The sequence below is a fragment of the Phalacrocorax carbo genome, chromosome 10 (assembly GCF_963921805.1).
Source record: "Phalacrocorax carbo chromosome 10, bPhaCar2.1, whole genome shotgun sequence".
Classification (NCBI taxonomy): Eukaryota; Metazoa; Chordata; class Aves; order Suliformes; family Phalacrocoracidae; genus Phalacrocorax; species Phalacrocorax carbo.
In genome coordinates, this window is record NC_087522.1 from 23301541 (window position 1) to 23324022 (window position 22482).

Here is a 22482-nt window from a genome sequence, read left to right on the forward strand (position 1 = left end):
GAGTGCAATAGTGTCCTATGCACTAAATGCATGAAAAAGAAAAAAGGCATTGATGAGAACAAAATCTTTTTTACACTGCACTGGTTGCCAAGGGAAGCTTGATCATAGTGAAGCAGTGTCTGCAAAAGATGGTGTTAATTTTCTACGTGGCAACTCTTCCTGCCAAAAAACTTCTTTAATTCACAGCCAATATTGGGAGTGGGTTAACAACAAGAGAGGATGTGCACGCTGACGATGTAACTGAATAGGTATTTTCATGTGAGCTATATTAATTAAAGGCATGCTCAGAAGAAAGATTTATCTTTTGAGAGGTTAAGATTTCGGTGCCACTGCCTGAGCAGAAAAGCCTTCGGAGCTCCCTGTACCAATCCACGACCAAGACGACTGGAAAGGTGAGAGCCTGAGAGATGCAGCTAAATTCACGCTTCCAGACTAATGAAAAGCCATGAATACTGAACAAGAAATCCACTGTGAAAAATAAAGTGAGTGATACATTTAGAGTGTCACTAGACTAATAGCATAAGAATTTCTGATTGCCAACCAGGGACATGTTTGTTATGTTTAAAATGCTGTGTGGCACCCCAGATCTGCAGGAGCGAGAGGTCAAATGCACCATGGAACAGGCTCTGCTTCAAAACCAACAAGAACCGCCAGGCCAAACTGAAGTCCGACATCTTGCCTTCAAAAGCCCAGGCCTAGGGAAGAACAGGGCAGATTTTAAGACACTTGGCCAGACTATTCTTCCAGCCTCCAGTAATTTGACATTCAGAGATATTTTAAGCCTGTGGGCACCCACACACAAGAACAGGGACAGCAGCACAGTAAATTGAGTCTACAAGAAGGCAGAGCAGAACTGACAAGAAGGATCTGTAGGGATAGTCCCCAAAGGGACAAGGGACACCTCTGCTTCCCCCCCATTTCAGCCTACTGAATTCACATCACCCATTGCATTGACTAATAGGGCAGACGTGTCCAGCATGAGGGAAACACAAGATGAAGAAGCTCGCTCTCTCTCTGCCCAGTGTCATTTGCTCTGCACAACCAGAGGACAGAGCTCCGATTACTCTCCTCAGCTGAGGTAGGGAACACCAGTGACAGCTCACTTCCCACTCAACCTTCAGTGGACTGAGACAGAAAAGCAAGCCATGCAAGAGAACAAATACTACATTCCCAAACATGTGAGCCTCAAAATGCCCACCACTGCCACAAAAAACCCACCAGCACCTACATGATCTGATGACATCCAGCAAAACAGGCAACTTGCTCTCCCCACCACCTGGCGAGGATGCTGCCACCCTCGTGATCTGCTGCCGCCACCATGGTTTGTGCCTGTCTACATGTACAGGCCCGGCTGCAAATGAGGGGACAGGGCTAAGTGCCCAAGAAGCTCCTCCTCAGCTCCTGCCCCGCATGGGGCCAACACAAACTCCAGCTGTGCACAGCCAACAGCTTCCACCAGCAACTCCCAACAGCCATTTTACTCCTGCCAGACTATATCTTTAAAACAACCAGCCGCGTCTCTGACCTCAAGCTGCAGATGCCAGAGAACAGACGCACAGATCTGAATAGACACCCAAAATACTTTAAAAAGACTTTAAAAAAAAAAAAAACCAACACATAAACGGAATAAAAGATCCAATAAGGAGCAGAGATTGTGACTGTACACTGACCAGTCCAGGCTTGCACACACATAGGCATGACTGAAGTTTCAGCTTTACCAGGAACACAGAGGAGAAGCTCTGCAGGAGTCCTCCTGCCCACGTCCTGCCAGAGTGAAGATGCTGCCTGCCCGCACAGATTTCTAGTGATTTCTGTGGTGATTTTTAGTGGGTCCAGCCAATCTTAGTGCAACATATCCTTCCCCCCCCGATACTACCACATGTGGAAAACTCCATCTTAGCATGGAAGCCTCCAACACTAGGTTATTTCAAGGTCTCTTTTTAAGGGGTCAGAGCAGAGGAAGAGGAGGAGTTTTTTAAAACCGGTGACCCTTCTGACAGTGGGCAAACATAAGGCAGAGTGATGATTCAGGAAAACAAATTCAGACTCCACGCTTCGCACAAAATGGAGGCAGGGACCGAAGACAGCCTGGGTCCTGCCTCCCTCCCACCGGGTAAGTTATCCGCAATTCCACAGCAGCCACGCTGGAGCCAGAGATGCAATGGTAGTGCCCTCGGGAGAGTGATGGCTTTTCACAGAGCTGCACCTTTTCCGGAAGGCAAAGAGTTAAGCCAGACAGAGACTGTGAAAGACATGGGCAAGAAGAGCACGTCAGGGAAGTGGAGGGGCGAAACAGGCTCAGAGGAAACCCACAGAATTTAAACCAGCTTACCAACTGAGAATCATTACAGTTGCAAGGAAGATGAAAATAATTCCAGTTAGTTGTTATGGCTCACAGCTGCCTAGTCACCAGTGATTCAGCAGCAACTTCACCTGCAAAACATCCCAGTTCCCTTTGACACTCCAAAGCCAGGAAAGGGGGGTGGAAATGAACCCTCATGGATGAGAAACCAGGGATAAAACCCTGCCCCAGCAGAACTGGGGACAGGCCAGCTCCCTTGCCTTGCAAAATATCCCATCTCTCCTCCAGCCTGCAGCAAAGGTAGATGGAACAATGAAGCCACACAAAGCAGCAGCTGCACACACACACACTGAATTGCCTGTCAGCTTGCATCTCTGACAGGCTTCAAAGGATGTAAGGCACTGATGACAAACAAGTGTGTGCATACACACGTATATATGTGCATGTAGGTATATGTACAGACACATGCATACATACGGCTCATGGCTGACTATAACACACACATATAGAGTCCACATTTCTCCCTCCCTTTCTCAAAAACCACTCATTTCCCTAGGGGAGGGAAGCAATGCCAGCAATACACCTACATGAAGCATTAAATCAGCTGGGCTGGGAGTAGGAGTTGCTGAGCTGCATTTTGTTTCAGCGCTCTCGACAAACACCCCCTGAACACTGCAAATGAGCAGCAGCCTCAGGGGCTAGAGCAATGGGCAACTGATGATAGGAAGGCTGGAAGAATAAAAGGATCACTGAGACAGTTCATGCCAAGAAAATGTGCTGATCAGTCAGACAGGAAAGACTGAGAAGCAGTAGAAAATGGAGCCTTGAGCAGAATCTGGCTGGTCTCAGGTATGACCAAGAAGGATGAAACAAACAGCCAGAACATGGCTGAAAACCTAAAGGGCTTTGCATCAAGGCAGGGAGTGCAACTTTTTCCAGGATGGATGCTACAGAACCACAGTATACTATATTAATTCTTGAAAAAGGACTTGTCTCCATACGCTGAGGTCTCTTCCCAAAGTTACAGCTGTCACAGGCACATCAACAAGTAGAAGAGAACAAACAACTGTCTGTCCTGACAGACCTGCCAAGACACCTGCTTTGGTGATCTCTTGCTCCCCAGTTGTGCTCCACCGCTTTGCTTGCTCTCAAGAGCCAGTCCCTCTTCGATCAGCATCTGGCTGACAGCCCCAGATTTGCCATTCTCAGCAACAGGCCTTAAGCTCTGTACTGAGTCTGAAAGGCATTGGCCTTCCTTGCTCTGAACTTCTCTTGACCTGCCTATAGCTCTGTTTTACCTGGTTGAGCTGTGACAGCAATTCCTCTAACTGACCAGGTGTCTGGCTAATTTGTTCTACTTTATCTTTGTGTGATACAACCATAGTTTTATATAAGTATCAGTAACAAGTAGTTATTTTGTGTAAACTGAGATATTTACAACTAACACAATGATATAGTGGAGAGAAGTGCAGGCACGGTATGATAGCAGAGGCCTTGAGAAGTGGAGATGCGGGATGCAGTGCAGAGGAGTACAGGCACAGGGTGATAAGAGATGAAGCACATGCTTGGCAGTGGAGACACCACGGAGCAACACAAGGGTGAGCACAACACCAGGAAAACCAAATAGAAATTAAGAAATGTGTTACAGTTTTAGTTGTATTATCACAATTATTGAGACTTTTTTTCTATATAGACATTCTAATGCATTATTATTCTTTCTTTTTCTGTAATAATTAGTGGTAGAGTAAAATTATTCTTGAATTACAGTGTTAAGAGTTCAGTTATGGTAACAATAAATTCTTGCCTTTTTTTATTTATACACACACATAGCCTGTATATATAAGGGATGCTTCCTCTTTGCCCATAAACAACAGGGTATAACAAAGCTCATGGAGAGTGCCTCAAAGAAAAGAAAATGCACAGATCTAGGAGAAGAGGAAGCAATGAAAGACAAGTTGAAGAAAATAAATATTTTAAAACCTCAGGCGAAGAGCAGTTCAGAGGGAAAGGCAAGAAAGGTCAAGAGAAGCAAAGTTTACAATAAAATTCCTGCAGAATAATCAAATCTGCCATCAAGTGCTGAGCAAATTCAGCTCTCCAGCCCAACAGTATAACAAGAGAAGATGGGAGCTCTCTAAAGGCACCCTCCTGGAGGCAAGCAGCTCCCAGCAGAGATTCGCAGATGCAGCTGGGCTCATACAGGAACATTTGGCTCTACAATTCGGGTCTGCACCAACTTCTCTGCAATAGCAGAGCCACTAAGCCTCAAAAGCTGAATAAGAGTCTTCCTTTAAAATCAAGTCCCAAAGGAAAAGCATACCCCACTTGCAAGCAGTTGGCCAGCACCTGCATTCCCAGGAGCAAGCGCAGCCAGAATATTCCCTCATAGCGCCTGAGCAGCTCGGAAGCAGGGAGAAAGATCTATACATCAAACTAATCAAGTGGGGCAGATGAACATGACAGCTCATGGCAGATGCCTCAGGGCTTTAATTGTTTTACCATGAGCAAGCAGTATAGTCAATATTAAAGTGGCATCAATCAAAGGAGCAAACCAAAAATAATACAATTTAACTCTCTCCCCCATCTCACCTAACCTTCAGAAAGAAGCCGACTGAGGCAGGTCTGTCTCCAGCCCCCTCCCCACCACCGTCTCCCTGGGGAGGATGGCCACACGGAGGGTAAGGTGCTGCGTAGGCCACTCCAGCGGCCATCGACCCAGCATTGATCTCTCCTGTGTTCCAAAGCAGATGGGAAAAGCCCCCACTGCAGCAGGGAAACTGGAGCAGCTCTTCCCCTTGAACGCTTCGGTAAGCATAATCCCTTCGGTATCTCTGTAAGAGTGTCAGAGACAAAAAAAACTCAAACCCGCTTCTTTGAAATCATGGAGTTAAAGAATCACCCGCTCCAAACGGTCAGTTGTGTTTGGCTCCTCGAGCCACGGCAAAGCTCACAGCTAAGGAAGGCTGCCAGGGCCTGCAAAACAGCAATAAAACCTCCTGCCTGCCTATTCGGAGCCTGACGAGGTCAGGCTGGCCAACGATGAAAGAAGGGACAGAGGGGAGCCTTCTTCTCCCCCCAGCTGCTGTTCGTGCCACAACCCACAGGAAGCCTGCCATGGCCCCCGGGCCCAAACACCCAGAGCTCTTGCCGGCTCCCTACCCCAGCCCCGCTGCTTCTCAGATCAGGAACAGCTCGGGTTGGCAAGATTCAATTCTGCCTATGTGATCTTTTTAGGAGCCTTGTGACCGCTCCAGCTTTAATGAAAGGTGAACATTTACCTCTGCTTTTCCAGTATCTCAGCATTTTAATGTCAAAATATAGAGCATTTAAAAAGCACTAAAATGTTTCTTCAGGGAAGCTAATGAGTACCAGTTGTCAAGAGATCTGAAAAGACAGGTTGGCAGAAGGAGAAGCAATCATGATAAAACCCAGTTTTGCTTTCTCATATATCTACATCTCTTGTCACAGACAAACGTGGCCAGGTGGGAATCCAAAACTAAGAAGCACTAGGTCAGCATTGCAAAAGGGTAGCAACAGCCACGAAGTCAAGGAAGTGGCTGGTATCAGCTCTGTCGGTACTTGACTGCCAGCTGGAAGAACTGGGTTCAGGTACACAACAGGCCAGTGCACATGTGTGCGTGTTGCAGGAACAGCTTCCAGCGCTCGCCCAGGAGGGAGGGCCAAGTCCTACATCTGGTTCCTAAGCAATAGTCAGGGCACTTCTGGGCCTGCTTACAACAAACAAAATACACTGCTTCTTGGCACTTCTTAGCTATCCTAACACAATGCTCTTTCACCTTTAACTTGTTGCCTTTCTGACAGCAACTGAAATCCGAGGCCATTGACAGTGCCAGATTTTCCAGGAAGACAAAAATAACCAAATCCCTGTTGTTCACACTGGGTGATGGGATATCTCCTGTATGTAATACTTTTAAGTTAAACTATACAATTTGTGTCAAGGTTGCCAGGAGACACGGCCCCTGTTTTGAGATTCTTAGAAAGGGTGGAGCTCAGCTGAAGTGGTTGGTATCTCATTTTCATCCCAGACTTTTCATCCCGGCCCCCCACCCCACCACCCCTCCGCTCTTATGCAAGCTCAGGACTTGGCTCACGAGCAAGTCGTGTTGCCACACCAAGGCACTGGTTGCTAGGAGGTATAAATGCTGGAGAGATACAGAGCAGGTAGAGGAGAGAGCAGATCACTACCTGCAGGTACACAGGCTTTCGAGCAGTCCTCTATGCCATTCCCCCTCCTTTCTCAGGCAATGGGCAGACCCCAGGGGGTTGCAGAGCTTCAAGCTGAGAAAAGGCCTACATATTCCGAAATAGCCAAGGCAGCATGAGCTTTGCAACCACTCCTCCTCCCTATTCTACTAGCACGCAGTAGCTTTCCAAACCTGTCAAAGCTTCCCACTTGCACAGCTCTACCAGGGTCTTTAGCTCTGTTATTAAATAAAGCAGACATGCTTGTTCTCTCGCTTCAATTTCTTTGCACATAAACTGCAAGTAAACCTCACCACGGGACTGCTTTTTTTTTCTTTTTTTTTTTTCTTTTAGTGACTTCCCTTTAGTTCACATGGTGTTAACGAGATCAAAGCACAAAGTAACAAACTAACCATCTTCATGGGATTATTTCTGGCTTGATTCCCAGTTTAAAATCAAATCGGTACAACTGGCACACTGAAAGATTAAGGACAGTCAGTGTTTCTTTTACTGTGGTAGGTTAAAGTCAGATACGACCAACATAATCATTAAAACAGCAACTGTTGTAGCTATTCTGACAGACACGGTAACACTTTCCCATTGCGAGAACCAGAATATTTGCCCTGGAAGTAGGATGGAAGCAGTAACAAGCATGTACTATATAGTTCTCCTTAACATGGTTTGTCAGGCAACCTAACCAGCAGCAAACTCGCAGGACTCCTCCAAGACGCTCTTTCTCTGCTTGCAGCCTCAGGAATCCAGCACAGGGAAGCTTCAAGGGCAGTTAAGTGCTTTTTCTTTGCCACAAGTATTTTCACTTCACCCTTGCAAAGATAAAAGCGTTCCTATTTCCCTCCTCTAACTTTCTTCATCACTAACATTTTTGGCAACAGGAAGAATCCACACTTTAACATAAACTTTCTTCAGGGTTCAGCTAATAATTCTGGCCCCCCAAGACACACCACACAGGCAAGCGCCCGGACCTGCCACACCACTTGTGTGAGGCAGTGCGGGACTGAAGCTACTTAACTAGACTTGCTACCTAACTACCCACACTACCAAACTTCATTTACGGCTGGCTCACACCACTGCAGCATCACACACGGGAAGAAAACCCCTCTCCAGGATTTCTGTCGCTGGAGGTCAGAGCACATTCACACTGCATGCACGCATGCTACAGGCAAGGAGCCTTCCTTGGCCCAGAGTAAGGGTCCTGCAACTCATTCTTACACTAAAAACCATCCCCAACTTCACTGTCAGTTAAGCACAAAAGTTGCTTATAGTTTACACAGTTGCGTGCCATGCTGTGGCCCCCTGAATGGTCAGAGTTCAAAGGTGTGCAATATGGCAGAGGAGGGGGTGGAACAAGAAAAGCGTTTACTTATTTCTTTGAAGTAATCAAAAAAATTGCATGTAAAAATGCCCTGATATTAAAAAAAAAAAAAGCAAAATGCACCATGGAAGAGATGCCTATGCAACCTCCATCCAATTCCTTGTACAGAACCATTCTGAGAGCATTTCTTTCCACCACTGCCCCATTCTGCTCTCCTCTCTCTGTCAGGAACCAAGCTTGCTCAGCACTGGGAACAGGTACTCAGAGGCAGTGGAGCAGGCAGCATCTGGTGTTGATCATCTTGCCTTAATCACATCCTAAACTTCTCTGTGTATATACCTTACACAACATCACCTGAGCTCATGTCTCATGCATGGAGCCAGCTGCAGGACATTCAGGAGAAGCAGCACACTGCAGAGGCTCTTATGAACCAGCACAACATGTCTTTGAGGATTCTACCATCTTGAGGGCTGGCTAGTGTGTGATGTTGGGAGCAGAGTGTCCAAACTAGCAAGTGTAAGGATTGCTGTACAAGACAGGCCTTTTTTTTTTAAAAAAAAAAAAAAGACTTAAAGTCATCCCACCTCCTATTATCTACAGCACTGTAAGGAAGAAAATAGAAAACTCTTGTTCTTATTTTTAGAAAAAGGTGCAGCTGGGAGAAGCAAAGTGATTTTCTCTACCATCCAGCCCCATGGCAGACCAAAAATAAAGGAAAAAAGTGCCCTACAATACATTGCTTCTTCCCCGCTGCTGGCTTTTTTCAGAAAAGTCTTCCTGTCCTTCAGACAAACTCACTATCATCCCAAATACAGAGCAACATCATTCTAGTGAGACCCCACCTGGAGCACTGCATCCAGCTCCAGGGTCCTCAGCACAGGAAAGACATGGACCTGTTGGAGCAGGTCCAGAAGAGGGCCACAAAAGTGATCCAAAGGCTGAAGAATTTCTCCTATGAGGACACGCTGAGAGAGTTGGGGTTGTTCAGCCTGAAGAAGAGAAGGCTCCAGGGAGACATAAGGTCTTTCAGTACTTAAAGGGGTACTATAGGAAGGATGGGGACACTCTTTTTAGCAAGGCCTGTTGTGATAGGACAAGGGGTAATGGTTTCAAACTAAAAGAGGGTAGATTTAGACAAGATGTAAGGAAGAAACGTTTTACCATGAGGGTGGTGAAACACTGGAACAGGCTGCGCAGAGAGGTGGTAGATGCCCCATCCCTGGGAACATTCAAGGTCAGGATGGATGGGGCTCTGAGCCTGATCGACTTGAACATATCCCTGCTCACTGTAAGAGGGTTGGACTAGATGACCTCTAAAGGTCTCTTCCAACCCAAACTATTCTATGATTCTATGATTTTCCTGTCCTCAACCCTGTAATTTTGAAGGTGGGGCGGGGAAGGAGGAATAGTTACCAGTTCATCTCTGAACTGAACTCAGTTTTCTGCTCAACTAAAAGCAGGGTTGCCCACATCCCGTGGAGGTGTTCTCTGGCAATTTGTTCTGGGGAAAGGCATCGGCTCCCACTTATGCACTCCCTCTCTCCACAGAATTCCTGGTAAAATTTGTGAAACATTTCCTGAAATGTTTCATTGCATCTGGACCATTCTCTTGAAAAATTATTGGTTCAATCTAAATGTCAAAAACCACCTGGCAATCTAACAGGTCAAGGCTTCCTGTTGTGGCTTTTAGGGCTTTGTTTGGGGTTTTTTGGTTTGGTTTTTAGGGGGAGGGTTTGTTGGGGTTTTTTTTGTTGGTTTTCTTTTTTAAACAGCAGCAAACTCTGCTACCAAGGGTCACCAGACTTTAGCTTTGATTCATCCCTGAGCCTAGAGAGCAGGTACTGTCTGTCAACAGGGTGGATCCTCCCGCTGGAATGGCTGCAAGAGGAAGCACAGACTGCTGCTCCTTGCTTGGGGGGTGTTCTACAGCAACACCGCCATGCAGCAGCATGCTTCTATGCTGAGCACAGCTGCAGAGCCCAGCCCTTCCCCAGTGCCTGACAGACAGGAGGAAGCACAGAAGCAGCACAGGCTCATGCCAGATAGGAGGGATGTACAAAGGAAGCACTTTAGGAGAAAGGGCTCAATTCATGTGGCTTCTGTGGAAAGACAGAGAATAAATGGGGACGTTGGTACCTGGCAGCTTGAGGAAGGATGCCATATCAGACCTACTGCTGCTGCCAGATCTTTAAAGAGTAACTGTGGGACAAAGCATCACGTTTCATCTCTCTTTCTCCCAAGGCTGTAGCAGCTGGCTGCAAAACAGCAACCCACCCCCTTGTAACTTGAAGGCTGGATTAGCATATGGCACTCTGGAGAAGTAACCAGAAGCTCTGCGTGCATCAAAACAGCAGCTCTACGTACAAGATGGCAGCTTGTCTCAAAAGGAGCTGGCAACACCAAACATACGCGCTGCCCTGATGAGGTTTTCAATACAAAGTGCAACACGAGGTACAACGTCACACAGGGTCGGAAGCCAAGTGCCCCACAAGATTCCTGCTGTCCACCACAAGATCTTCAACCTACTCCACTCCTGACGAAGATGGCATTAACCACCTCCCCAGCCAGCAGCTGAGCTCTCAGAGTCAAGGGCTCATGCCCCTAAAGCCTTCCTTCCAGCAGTCTGACAGCATCCTGATGCTGCAGTCTCCACTGCATGCTCCGCAGACAGCAGCACTTCTAGCAGAGACTTGAAATAGTCTCCCTCTGGTTTAGTAAGAAGCTTTTATGCCCAGCTATTTTGAGGTTTTGCCGTATTTTTTTCCTTTTTCTGCTGGGCAGCAGGTTTGCTACAGGTCTAAAGCTTTGTGGCTACCTCGTTATTTAAGATTCTACCAAATGTTATGTCTCCTCAGTTGTTTGTCGCAGGTAGAGATTTCAAATTAATTAGATATGACATCAAAAGCCCCCCATGTGCAGCCATGCCTGGGGACTGGCTGGTGGAAACTGCCTGAAAGTGAATTTGACAGGCTTGACTCCATTCTGCTAAGGAGGAGTTTGCCTGCAGCTCTAGATGACTGCTAGTACTGCTTCATTTGCTTCTTCGTCTCTTCTTCTGCCAAACCAAGTGAGATTAGAGCTGAACTGGATCAACACACAACCGTTCAGCAAACAACTCTACCTTTTAGGTGCAGTTTTATTACAGAGACGATGTGGCAGAGTTTCCAGGACTCACAAAAAGGGAAACCAAGCAAAAACCAGTTTAAAAGTTCTTGCCTAGCTGTATAGGCATGTCAGACAAGTAAGACTGCACCTACTCCATTAGGCAGGGTCTTTTCTGTCTGAAGTGCAATGAAGGGATTCAGGACTGGACCCAGCTGCTGCATAGGTGGGAAGAGGGCAACTGGTCCAGGACTGCATGTGAATCTCATGGCCAACAGCAAGAGAGCAGGGGAGAGGCCATAGCCCCCTTAAATCCACCTCTGCAAATTAAAATATTGAAGTTATGAGTCTTTGGCCTGAGAACAAAGCACTGTTGCAAAGGAGATCTCCATTCTCTCATCCCAAGTGCAAAGAGTTTGCTTACTTGCCAGAAACTAATACTGCATTAGTCTTCCTCAGCCCACCCTCCCTGTCTAATCTACAGTAATAAAAGCAAGAAGTGAAAGGAAATATTTTACACTTCAGGCCTTAGTGCCTCAGTGCAGATATGCTGCTTTCCCTCCAGTGGGTATTTAAGATACAGATTTAAGAGTTAAACAAACTATCCCTGCTTCTTTCTGAGAGATCTGCTATTGCTGGGGAAGGGTTTGCCTACTTCTCATCATCTTTTTGGACACTTTCAGGACACTGGAACCTGGTGTTGTTCCCTCTTGGCACAGAAAAATTTGTTTTGTTTGGTTGTAATGGTCCAACTCAAATCCAGCTGCAGCCTCAGCTCTTCAGTTCAAATTGCACTTAATCTCAGTGAAGGGGATTTTCTTATCTTCCCCTCCAGGTCCACCACCACAACTGTGCTAGCTGGAAAAATCTCCCCAGATGGCATGTACAAGCACAGCAGCTTCACAGAAGAAATGCATTAACAGTTCTGATTCCTGGGAGACGGCGAGAGGAAAGAGATCTAACCCTTGAAAGGCAACTATCCCATTTTAAAGAAGGCAAAAGCAAACTGCCTCTGGTGTGGCCAAAGATGCTGGGTATTTGCTTTGAACCATAGATGAGAACTTCTCTTCATTTAGGGAAGGTTCCTACAGTCTTTACAATGCTGCAGGATTCTGCTTTAGAAAAGAACATACAAAGAAGGTCCAGAAATTCTCCATCAGAGTTTTGGGTAAAGTAAAATTGAATGACCCAGCACCAGCAGAACTGGATTTATCTACTGGTAACGCAGCATTTGAGTATTTCAGTGTCCCTGTACCCATTTAAGCTGTATTTGGGATACAGCCCAACAGCATTAGCATTTATGCCACGGAAAAATAGTGAAGAACTGTACCTGCACAGAGCAGTAGAGCTTTGCACAAACTGCACATGTACCAAAAGGTACATGGGGTCTATAAAGAAGTGGATTCCTTCTGTGTACCTACAAGCTTTCTAAAGGCAACTGCCATTGCAGTGTCCAAGCAAAGTGACCAATTATTTAAGAAAAATACACTCTGAGGTAAGGCAGGAATACTTGTAATCTTGCAAATTAGGATTTCATTGTCCACGTAGCCACCGATTCTAATCTGGCCCAGTTCAGAACAGCATTTTGCCTCATTCACCAGCAATCATCTACTAGGCCTGGCCCTCACGATTCATTCCTGTGCCCCACTGACGAAAACCTTCCACTTTAAAGAGGAAAGAAAGAGCAAGGCAACACCATGCCTGGTAAAGCCATGCAGTGTTTATCCTAAATGTTATTCTTCTACTGTGGGTTATATGTAGCTTTAAGTGAAGGGAAATTGTTCTAAGCTGATAGTTTATTATATTGTGCAATAATCTATCTATATAATGATGGAAAATGATGATTAAGCATTCCAAGAGACTCCACATGTGGATGGGCTGGAAACCACTTAGCCTTACAGCCTATCTACCGGAACTGGAAGGAGGTATTTGGGAGCAAACCAACAACCACTTCTGGAAAAGAAAAATCCTCACTCTTTCAGCTCCCAGTAGGTTTTACCACTCAGTTGTGTGAGACTGCTCCACACGTGCTGAGCAGACTCCTGGCTGGATTAAAACCAGTCCACTCATTTCCCACTGTGCTCCTCCCCTTCCTTCCTTAGCTGTGACACAGACCATGGTCGCTCTCCTGCCTGTGCAGGACCTGACACCTCCCTGGATCCAAGGACAGGGAGCCAGGAGGGGTATGAGTCAGTCAGAAGGGCTGACAGAAGCTTCCACTCAGTACTGCAAACCAGCCAAGGATGAGGGGTGCAACAAGGGGAGGCACAGTGAAATGAAAAGAGATTGTCACTTGATTCTGCTGCAGTGCAGGTTGGCACACGAGAGGCTGCTGCACTGACATCCAACATGCACAACACAGCAGCAGTAAAATAAAATTTGACCCAGACAGCTGTACAGTTTTTTGATTTTGAATACATCATGCCACTATTCACTTCTGAATATTAGCTGTCCTATCTCAAAAAAAAAAAAACCAACCTCAAGGTGATAAAGCTGAAGCAAGAACAAGTCTAGCTCTTCAACAAGATCTTGTGGCAAAATGCAGCAGGAGAAAAGACTCTTCATCTTAACTTTGATCATATAGCTTCTTTTATTGTCCCTCCTTTCCTATGTACAAAGGTGATTCATTCTGAAACAGTACAGAATATGGGGGCATCCAAATCATTCGTTCCTCAAATGCACCATGCACATACAGAGCTAGCCAGAGGGCCGTGACTGTGCTGGCTACAGTAATTTCTGCGAGAAACCCAAATAAATTCATTTCACTGTATTTCAGAGAGGATTCACTATATTAAACCCATGCCTGCTGTTAGCAGGAGACGCTGTATGTAAAGAGCTAAGCTAGAGCGCTGAAGGGGAGGGAAGAATATGCAAGCCAAGACCAAAGAACTCATTTCATGTACTATGTATCAAATACCAATTTCTCCAGTAAGGAAGACTAATGTGAAAAATCCCTGACTTCTAGCAGAGTGGCTGGGAATTGACGAGCAGAGCTAGAGAGAGGCTTAAGCTTGCCAGAACATAACAGAATAGTGTCTAAAAGACACTGCATACTGAACAGCATGAAGCACTATGCCCCTGCTCCCATGGAAGAAAAAGCACAGGCTGCTCCCTTCAAGCAGGCAAGTGCCTCACATGAAGACCAGGTTCCCAACCAGCTATCATGACCAACTGAGAGCAGAGGAAGAACGAAGAGAAGCAAATCAGTCAGTCACACCAACCTACAAGACTTAAAAAACAACAGCGAACACAGCTCCAAAACAGACAAGCTGACTCAAGCTATCTGAGGAGCTGGTCTAGAATTTAAGTGGATAGATATTTTGCCCCCCTCCCCTTCCCCCCTCTCCCCTTTTTTAACACTTTTTTAACACTCCTCAGAGGATTTTCTTAGCTTTGTTTTCCTTCTTGTTTCTAGGAAACAGAACCTCAACTAGCTACTGCAAAAAAAAAAAAAAAAAAAAAGGAGAATAAAGCAAAATGAGAGAAGGACAGGGAAAAAGCAAAAGGGAACAAAAACCTGGAAGGAAAGGAGGACAGAGCATCGGTCCTGACACAAGAAGTAAAAAATTCAGTACACTTTTGTCCGCCCCCACTCCTCCCACAAGACCAACTTTGTTACTCACTGCATAACTCTAACAGAGATCAGATTATGCAACTTTGGGTTTCTTTCACTTGCCAGCATAAAAAGAGGCGAGTGCAGGCAGCAGACCTTCGGAGTGGATGTAATTCTCTCTCTTATATTGTCTTATCTCCCAAGACAACGGCCTTATATGAAAGTGGTGGCCTAGAATATCTGCAGGACTTGGTGCCTTTAGCCTTTACAGCAGACATGAAGAAAAGCCTCCTATAACACAAGCATCCCACCAAAACAATACCAGGGTCAGCAAAGCTGCTGTCACACACTGCCGGAGCAAAAGCCTCATTAGAGTCAAAGAAGAGAAAGGATAAAACGTTCAAAAGCCAGTGAGAAGGAAAGAAAGTAATAATGTAACACTCAGCTCTTTGGCACCACTGTGGAGTTGGAAGGAGCTTGGGTTGCACTGGGAACTGCTTCTTTCAGGAGATTCAGAAACTTCAAGAGATTCAGAAGCTCCAGGAAAGAGAAAAAAATCACAAAAAAAGCAATCATGTTTAAAAAAAATTACTTTAGGCAAACCAGAGACCAGAGTTAAGATTCTGCTCAAAGAATACAAAGCTTCTCATGCACAAGTCTTCAGTCACATACACATTCATATGCCTGGTATGGGTAAAGTCAGGATGCCTGGGGCAGCTGTTTTGATCTCAACCAAATGAATATAGGTGTGTTGAAAGTAGAACATACAGAGTTATTACGTAAATTCAGCTTTCAGGGCTAGGACAGGCTGGAGGAGCAAAGCATCTGCACGTCAGGATTGCAAAAGCTCAGTAGATGAGCAGAGGGCTGAGGAAATCAATGGAGTACCTGGAGCACAGCTGAAGATGACCTACTTGCATGGACAGGTCATGAACTGACTGTGAATGAGCCATATCCAGTCTCCTACATCAGCCTCATGTATGAGGCTTAGTTAGGTCTGCACCAGTACCCTTCTCATGTTTTGACTCCTTAACTAATGCTAGTTTTGTCAGAGATTGTCTCGACTGCAGCAAATCACAACAGCGTCACAAAACAGGCCAGCCATGGCACAAAAGCAGCAAGTCATAGAAGCCATTAAACTGTTACAACACATATCTGGTATATTCCATGGGTTTCCTGCCCAGGCCATGAGATGCTACCACCAACAAGTAAGAACAGGAACTCCCTTGCAAAGCCCTAAGGCATCACATAACCTTTTAATTACCCAAAAGAATCCCAGGTGTCCTAATGCTTGATTAAATCAATGTTAGGCACACACAAGCTCATCAGAGGACATCGCTATTAACAAAACTAATCTATCTTTAGCTATGCAAGAGCCCAAAACACCTATTTACTGCACTTGTTTTCTTCTCTGTCTCCTTGCCCACTTCAAGCGCGAACATGCTCAGTGTCAGAAAAGATGCAGAGGAAGAGGCAACACACACTGGAATATATTTGCCTGGCTCCAAAGAGTTCAAGCATAAAGGATATTGTCAAGTGCAGATGTGGATCTCAAACTGTCTGCAGTTTAACAGACTGTCCACTGACAGAAAAAGAGGGAATGGGCAGAAATTAAAACACATGAAATTCCATTTAAACACAAAGGGGAAAAAAAAACAACCACCACACACCCCACTTTGGTTTTTATTATTACTGTGAGAGTAGTCAAACACTGGAACATCTTGTCCAGGGAGGTTGTAGAGTCTCCATCTTTGGAGACATTCAACAGATGCCTGGCCATGGCCCTGGGCAACCTGCTCTAGGTGACACTGCTTCAACATGGGGGTTGGTCTAGATGACTTCAAGAGGTTCTTCCCAACCACAATGATTCTATGAACTAGGCTATCGCCAGGATGGGCAAAAATTTATAGCCAGTTTTACTAGCCCCATCTCTCATTTTGGCCACAAACACAGAATCCTTGTGTTGCTAGCCTGTTTCTTATACACTTGAAAAATGTCATCTCTAATTGTTGTAGAAGTAACTTTATTCTAATTCCAGCTTTCATGACTTAAAAGTATGCCTATGCAACACCACTTGGAGATACTGCCCTTCCTCTTCTCCTTTAGCTTGCTGACCAGCAGAATAAACTAGCTCAGAGGAAGAGCCAAGCTCATACAAAACTTCTGCAATCCAGTCAGCTGGAGTATCCCCACATAGTGCTACATCAAGCAGTGAAGGCTTCTCCTGAAGAGTCACTATTCTGTCTTCTCAATCTATTCCCACTACAGTGTCATATCTTTTCATCTAAGCCATAGATATACCCCGTCTCAACAGCCACACTTCCACAGGCAGGGTAAAATAGTTTTCCTCCCCAGCTTTTCAAAATGCCATCTATTATGAGACCTCTACCTGCCTCTTTCACAGTCTCTTTAAAAATTTTCAGGGGCTTTGATATTTCAGTCCTATCCCACAGATCAGCAACAGTGATGTGTTCCGCTCCTCCAGACACATGCCCTTTGGGCAAGCTCTACCTTCAGCAAGACCAGGATCTGGCCCCAGATGTCTATGATTTTGCCAAATTTGCAACTCACAAAGCCACCTCTCCAGCCTTCAGCTATCTCCCTCTAAGTAGCTCTTTTGCTGCCCATCAAAGTCTCCTTCTGGATATCTCTATTTGATCTTAGACCACTGTTAATAGATGTATTGCACTCCAGAGAACGCACATGCAAGGGACTGTAGGCCTGAAATCTTTCTCCGTGTTTGGATGAGGAACATGGTAAGTCATAAGTTGCAGGGCATATACAAGAAGGCTTTTGTCAATTCATTGAAAGCGTCACCTGCACCATTAGGTACTCACCAGCTTGAGCATTGCATGCAGTTTTGTGCAATCTCACCACACCAGAGCACAGCTCAAAAGCCCACAATTTAACACCCAGCTTAGAGAAAGAAAGGGAGAGGCATTCTATTAAAAGGGATCCCGTTAAAACTTGACGGCTAAAATGCAAGACCTCTCCGTTGCCAATTACACTAACAATATTAAGTCTCACCATTCTCCTGTGTTAAAAGACTAAATAAAGGTAAAATAGCCTCCTTATAGGAGACTATAGTGCACCCTGAATCTTTATGTTGACACATCAGTCCTGATTTATCTGAGCTTTGAAGAATGTGGTTAGTGACTTACCCTGCTGGATATGCAACGAGGCCGGTTCTGGGGTCACAGGCTAATCCTCTGCCTCCCGACACAGTTATCCCCAACACCTTCTCCAAAGTCACCTAGTGCATATGAAAAAGAAAATAAGAAGTGTTATGAAATATGAGTGGAGTTCAAATGGACCCACACACAGATGCTGATGGTCTGGTTCACGCTGGCAGCAAGAAGAATCACAGCTCCTAAAAATTCACTGACAAGCACCCAGGACCTGAAGCAACCTTACTCAGTTTTCAACACAGGCACAATAAAATGCTGCTGAGGTACAGTGAGGGAGGTTATCAATCCACTGATTACTTTGTCTATGCCAGAGCACTGCAAAGCAGAGGATTGCAAGCAGTAGATAGTACTGGTGAGAGGCTGGGATGCACATTCTCTGCCCAATGATTCCCATTCTCCCAGCAAGAGCAGCAAACCACTTCCTCCAGAGCTCTTTCCCAATAATTGTTTCCAGGTTATCCTGGTCTCTTTACCTCCTCCACCCAGTGGTATGTCTGGTCCCAGCCCCATCCTAGGAACTGAATAGTCAATTTTTCCCACAGTGCTTGAAGTGGAAATCACGTCAAGTAGACCAGGGCATCCCTCTCCAGGAATCTCAAGAGGCAGAACAACTTACATGACTGGGTTCACAAGCCTGAATACCAATGACCCATGCAAGAGACAGTAATCCAAAACACTTGCTTTCCCCCCTGAGCAAAGATCTCAACTATTTTTAGGAAAAGAAAAGAAATGCAACTGGGAAAAGCTACTTGGATGATACAAAGATTTATAGCCATGCCTCCGTGGCAAGAAGCTAGGAAAAGCAAAAACAAAAGGGGAAAGGAGGGGGACAGATAGACACAATATTTTGGGGAGCGCTCCCTGTCAGAGAAGGTATCAGAATTTAGCAATTACTCCAAAGCAAAAGGTTGCAGTGGGATTACACTGCACAAGATCTGGTCTGTAGCATGAAAGGACTCAACCTCTGAGCACAAACCAGTTATCAGCCCTGGAGCTGTTTTGACTCGCACAAAATTATTCTCTTTCCTTTACATTTGCACAGCTTGATTTTATTTATTATATATTTGATGCATACATTCCTCCTCAGCATTGCTGTCCCTGCCAAACTCATGGATTTTACTGGGTCACAGTCTTCTGTTTTTAATTATCATCATCTAAGTTATATTTGGCTAAGGCCTTAAGGGCATGGACTCAGCATAAGAAGTTACTATTGTAATAATTACTACTATCTTTAATAGCTGCCCTGAAGACAAACGTCTTGTATTTATACCAACATGGTGCACAAAAGGCAGGTTCCCCATGCCACCCTGACTGCACAGCTTACCAGACACGAGGAGTTTGGCTGTAGGGTGAAGAAACAAGGTCTCACTGAGCTCACGGCCCAGGTTACTAGAGATGGTGACACAAGTAACCCCTCCCCAGAGAACCACCTTGCTTCAACAGGTAAAGCAGGGCTGAGGTGCCACCACCTCAAGTTTGCTGTCCGCGCTTTAGCTAGTTCAAATTTGGCCTGCCTTCAAACCAGTGACATGGAAAGTGGAAGATCTCATATCCCAGTCTCTGGAACAATTTGGTCTTTTTTTTTTTACTGTTTAGTAATAACATACCCCAGATACTCTGAGACAGTATGAGAGAACACTAAATTGTCCCCTTCCCTTGCAAAATGAGTATCCCTGGAAACATGGCTATTACAGAACTCCACTAGATTTTTGTTTAGTATAAGAACATACAATTAAAAATCCATTTACAAATCCACCAGTGAAAAAAGGAAATAGTTTTGTTCCAGCTTAATGTAGGAACAAAAATGTCATGGGGGAGAAAGGAGTGAGGGAGGCTAGGAGGACATCTACTCTTCCAGGCTTGTTAACAATACTTCAAAACACATTTATTTTTAAAGCAGTCCCAAAAATGCACAGAAAGAACCACCCAATGCTTCTACTGCTGAGGTTCCAGCTCATATCAGCAGTTCCCAACCCATCAAACTAAGAGATGTTTAAATTCCTATAGAAACCATATTCTTGTCAGCGAAGGAGGAAGTGGAAGAGGCATGTGCCATTCAAGTGCTCCAATTAGATAAGGCAACAATTACTTGATGCTGTCAGCAAACATCAGTTTAGCAATGCTGTGCTTACGCTGTTCAGCACAGGCTTTAGCTCAGGCTGGCTGTAATTGCAACTATCCTAAAAGGCACTACTTGACCTTGGCTATGCAGCTATTCAGCAGCAATTCAGCAACCTACTCTCATCAACAGGTACATTTTTGCTCTGCAAGTATGTGTATTGAGCCTCTCAGTGTGCAGTCTTATGCCGCAGCATACTGCACGCTGTAAGATCATAATGTATGATCTTACAGCTGCCTGCTCCGGAACGGACAGTTCCCCCCTCATCCCAGTGACACCCCCCATTGTATCCCTTGCACCAGCACTGGCATGGCAACTGCCTGCCCAGCAGGCCAAACCATCAGAAAACTATGTTGGAGTTTCTGTTTTCTGTTTGCCAGCTGGGGGAAGCCACAGGGAGCTCAAAGCCAGGTAAATGAAAAACTCTCCTTTCACTGGCAACTATATCAGTCCAGCTGTACCTCCAAAACCCACACAGTACTTGGTGGTGTGGAAAAATCTGCCCCCTCCTGCTCTTTAAGAGGGGGAGAAACCAAAAAAAGAGCACTAACTGATTTATCTTGGCACTCTCACCCCACCAACAGCAAAATATCACACTTGCTCCAGCTTCCTCTCTCGCTCTACCGTCCATGGAGGTCCCATGATGCTCTGCAAATAGACTATTTGTGGCAATGCTAGGAGGTGGAAAGTCCACCTTTCTCCTACGGTCAGCACACAGCTTGACACAAAACGAGTAGCTCAGTCTTTGGGTCCAGTTATTCTACTGCCAGCAAGCATCATCTAGCCTCCAACAGATCACCTGTTCCATTAGAAAAAGACACCAACTATCAAGGCCATAACACTGGTATTGATACACCTGGTGCCATATATGCAAACACCTGTGTCCAGAGACTCATAACTAACTTTCTGAAAAAGACTCCCCCTCTTCTGCTCCTAGTCTTAGCTTTAAAACCTTCCTAATGTAAAGAATCTGAAAGGCAACCCCATGAACCTATGCAATGGATGTCTTACAACGCCTCCCCATGATAATCCTTGAGTATTAAAAACAACTTGCTTTGAAAAGGAGTACCTACAAATTTAAAATTTGGTCTTATGACACTTGAAGCTCCACTCCCACCACTCTGCCCACAGTACACTACAGCTTTATCCCCACAACGAACCTCCAGACTAGGTGACAGTCACTTGTCACAAAACCTGACAGAAGAATAAAAACATTTCAGAGAGAAAAAAACAATTGGCAACAATGCAGTATAAACTGAATTCCTCTCAACTTGCCAGCTAAAACAAATATATTATTAATATAATTAATTAGGGCAGGAGTACACCAACTTTAACTTCCTAATTTGGAATTAAGATTTGTCAGCAAAGGGCAAGTTTGCCCATACAGGTCTGCCATTATCCCACCTCTGAAGTTATGACTTACAACAAGGTAGGAACCCACTTCCTCATGTGGAAGTTGGTTCTTTCCTTTGGTTAGACTTGGTGATCTTAGAGGTCTTCTCCAACCTTAATGATTCTATATGGCAAGCGCAGTCTCCCAGTCCTACACAGCCATAACCACTGCCATTCATACAAGTCTCCCAGGCGGTACTTCAGCACATCCCAGACAGAAATAAATTCCCTGACAGACTTTTCCAAGTCTGATCTGAGCTAACTACAGGACCTGGACAGTCCCCCTGCAGATCTGAGATACTGTGTTCGTTAACAGCAGCTCCCATGTTGGTCCATTTTGCTTCCCACAGTCATCAGACATGTCACTACTTGCTCAGGCCTTCTCAGGCAATCAATGGGCCACCTCACCACCCTCATCCAAGCCTGGAAACAACTGCAAGATTAAACCTGTCATTTTGTGTGCCTAAATTAGAGGTGCAGAAGAAGGCCAGCTATCCACATTTGTTACTTCATCTCGAGGCTTCTATTAATAGTATTTGGCATTTTCAGTCAAGGTTCTCTACACAATTTGCAAGTGTTATCAAATTGATCCACACACCAACATGCTTCTGCAGCTCGCTTTGCATTACCACTATGCTACCTGTAACCACCTCATCTCCAATCCTTTAAGGTCAACTTTTTTCAAGACTGGAGGCTCAATACACAACTCTTAGGCACCAAAACCAGAATCAGCTGTGCAGATAACACCTGTCTTGCAAAACCTGATATTCACCCATTTTACAGGCTTAAATCTAAGCTTGGCTGCTCGGAGTTGCACCAATATGTAAAGAAACTTCAGTGCCTAAGCAACTCACTCACCCTGCTCCTTCCACAACAGATCACTAGATAGTTCCCACACCTGGTAGGACCAGACCAGCAGAGTTCTGAATTGCAGGACTCGAGGTACCAAGAGGTATTCATGGCAGCCAAGACTTCCCAGGGAGAAGGGTCTTGCTGCAGCCCAATCCCACCTGGAAGTCAAAGGGCATGTCTGAAAGCAGCCCTTGCTTCCCTCAGGCACGGTCCCATGCAGCCAGGAAGCACAGAGGGGAAAGCCCACGCTTGCATGACGAAGCCATGCAACCTCTGCCTTACTACTGAAGTGCAGATACTCCTTTCAGAAAGCCTGGTCTAAAAGCCCTGGCCAGCCTCATTTGTCTTTTCAGAAAACGAGATGCATGACCAGCTGCTCCCAGCTCTCAGAGAGTGAGGTTCGTACTTGTGCAAGCTCTTTCTGTTGTTTTGAGGAAG

The 22482-nt window shown here is 45.4% G+C and overlaps 1 protein-coding gene across 4 annotated transcripts in view; it reads right to left on the reverse strand.

The window, feature by feature from the left end:
* The window catches only part of MAPKBP1 (mitogen-activated protein kinase binding protein 1), a 101052-nt gene that overhangs the window by 54058 nt on the left and 24512 nt on the right, over positions 1-22482 (reverse strand). For all 4 annotated transcript variants that reach the window (XM_064462475.1, XM_064462476.1, XM_064462473.1 and 1 more), the window contains exon 3: positions 17655-17746. In XM_064462475.1, the coding sequence (XP_064318545.1) occupies positions 17655-17746 (92 nt within the window). The remainder of the gene's footprint in view (positions 1-17654; positions 17747-22482) is intronic.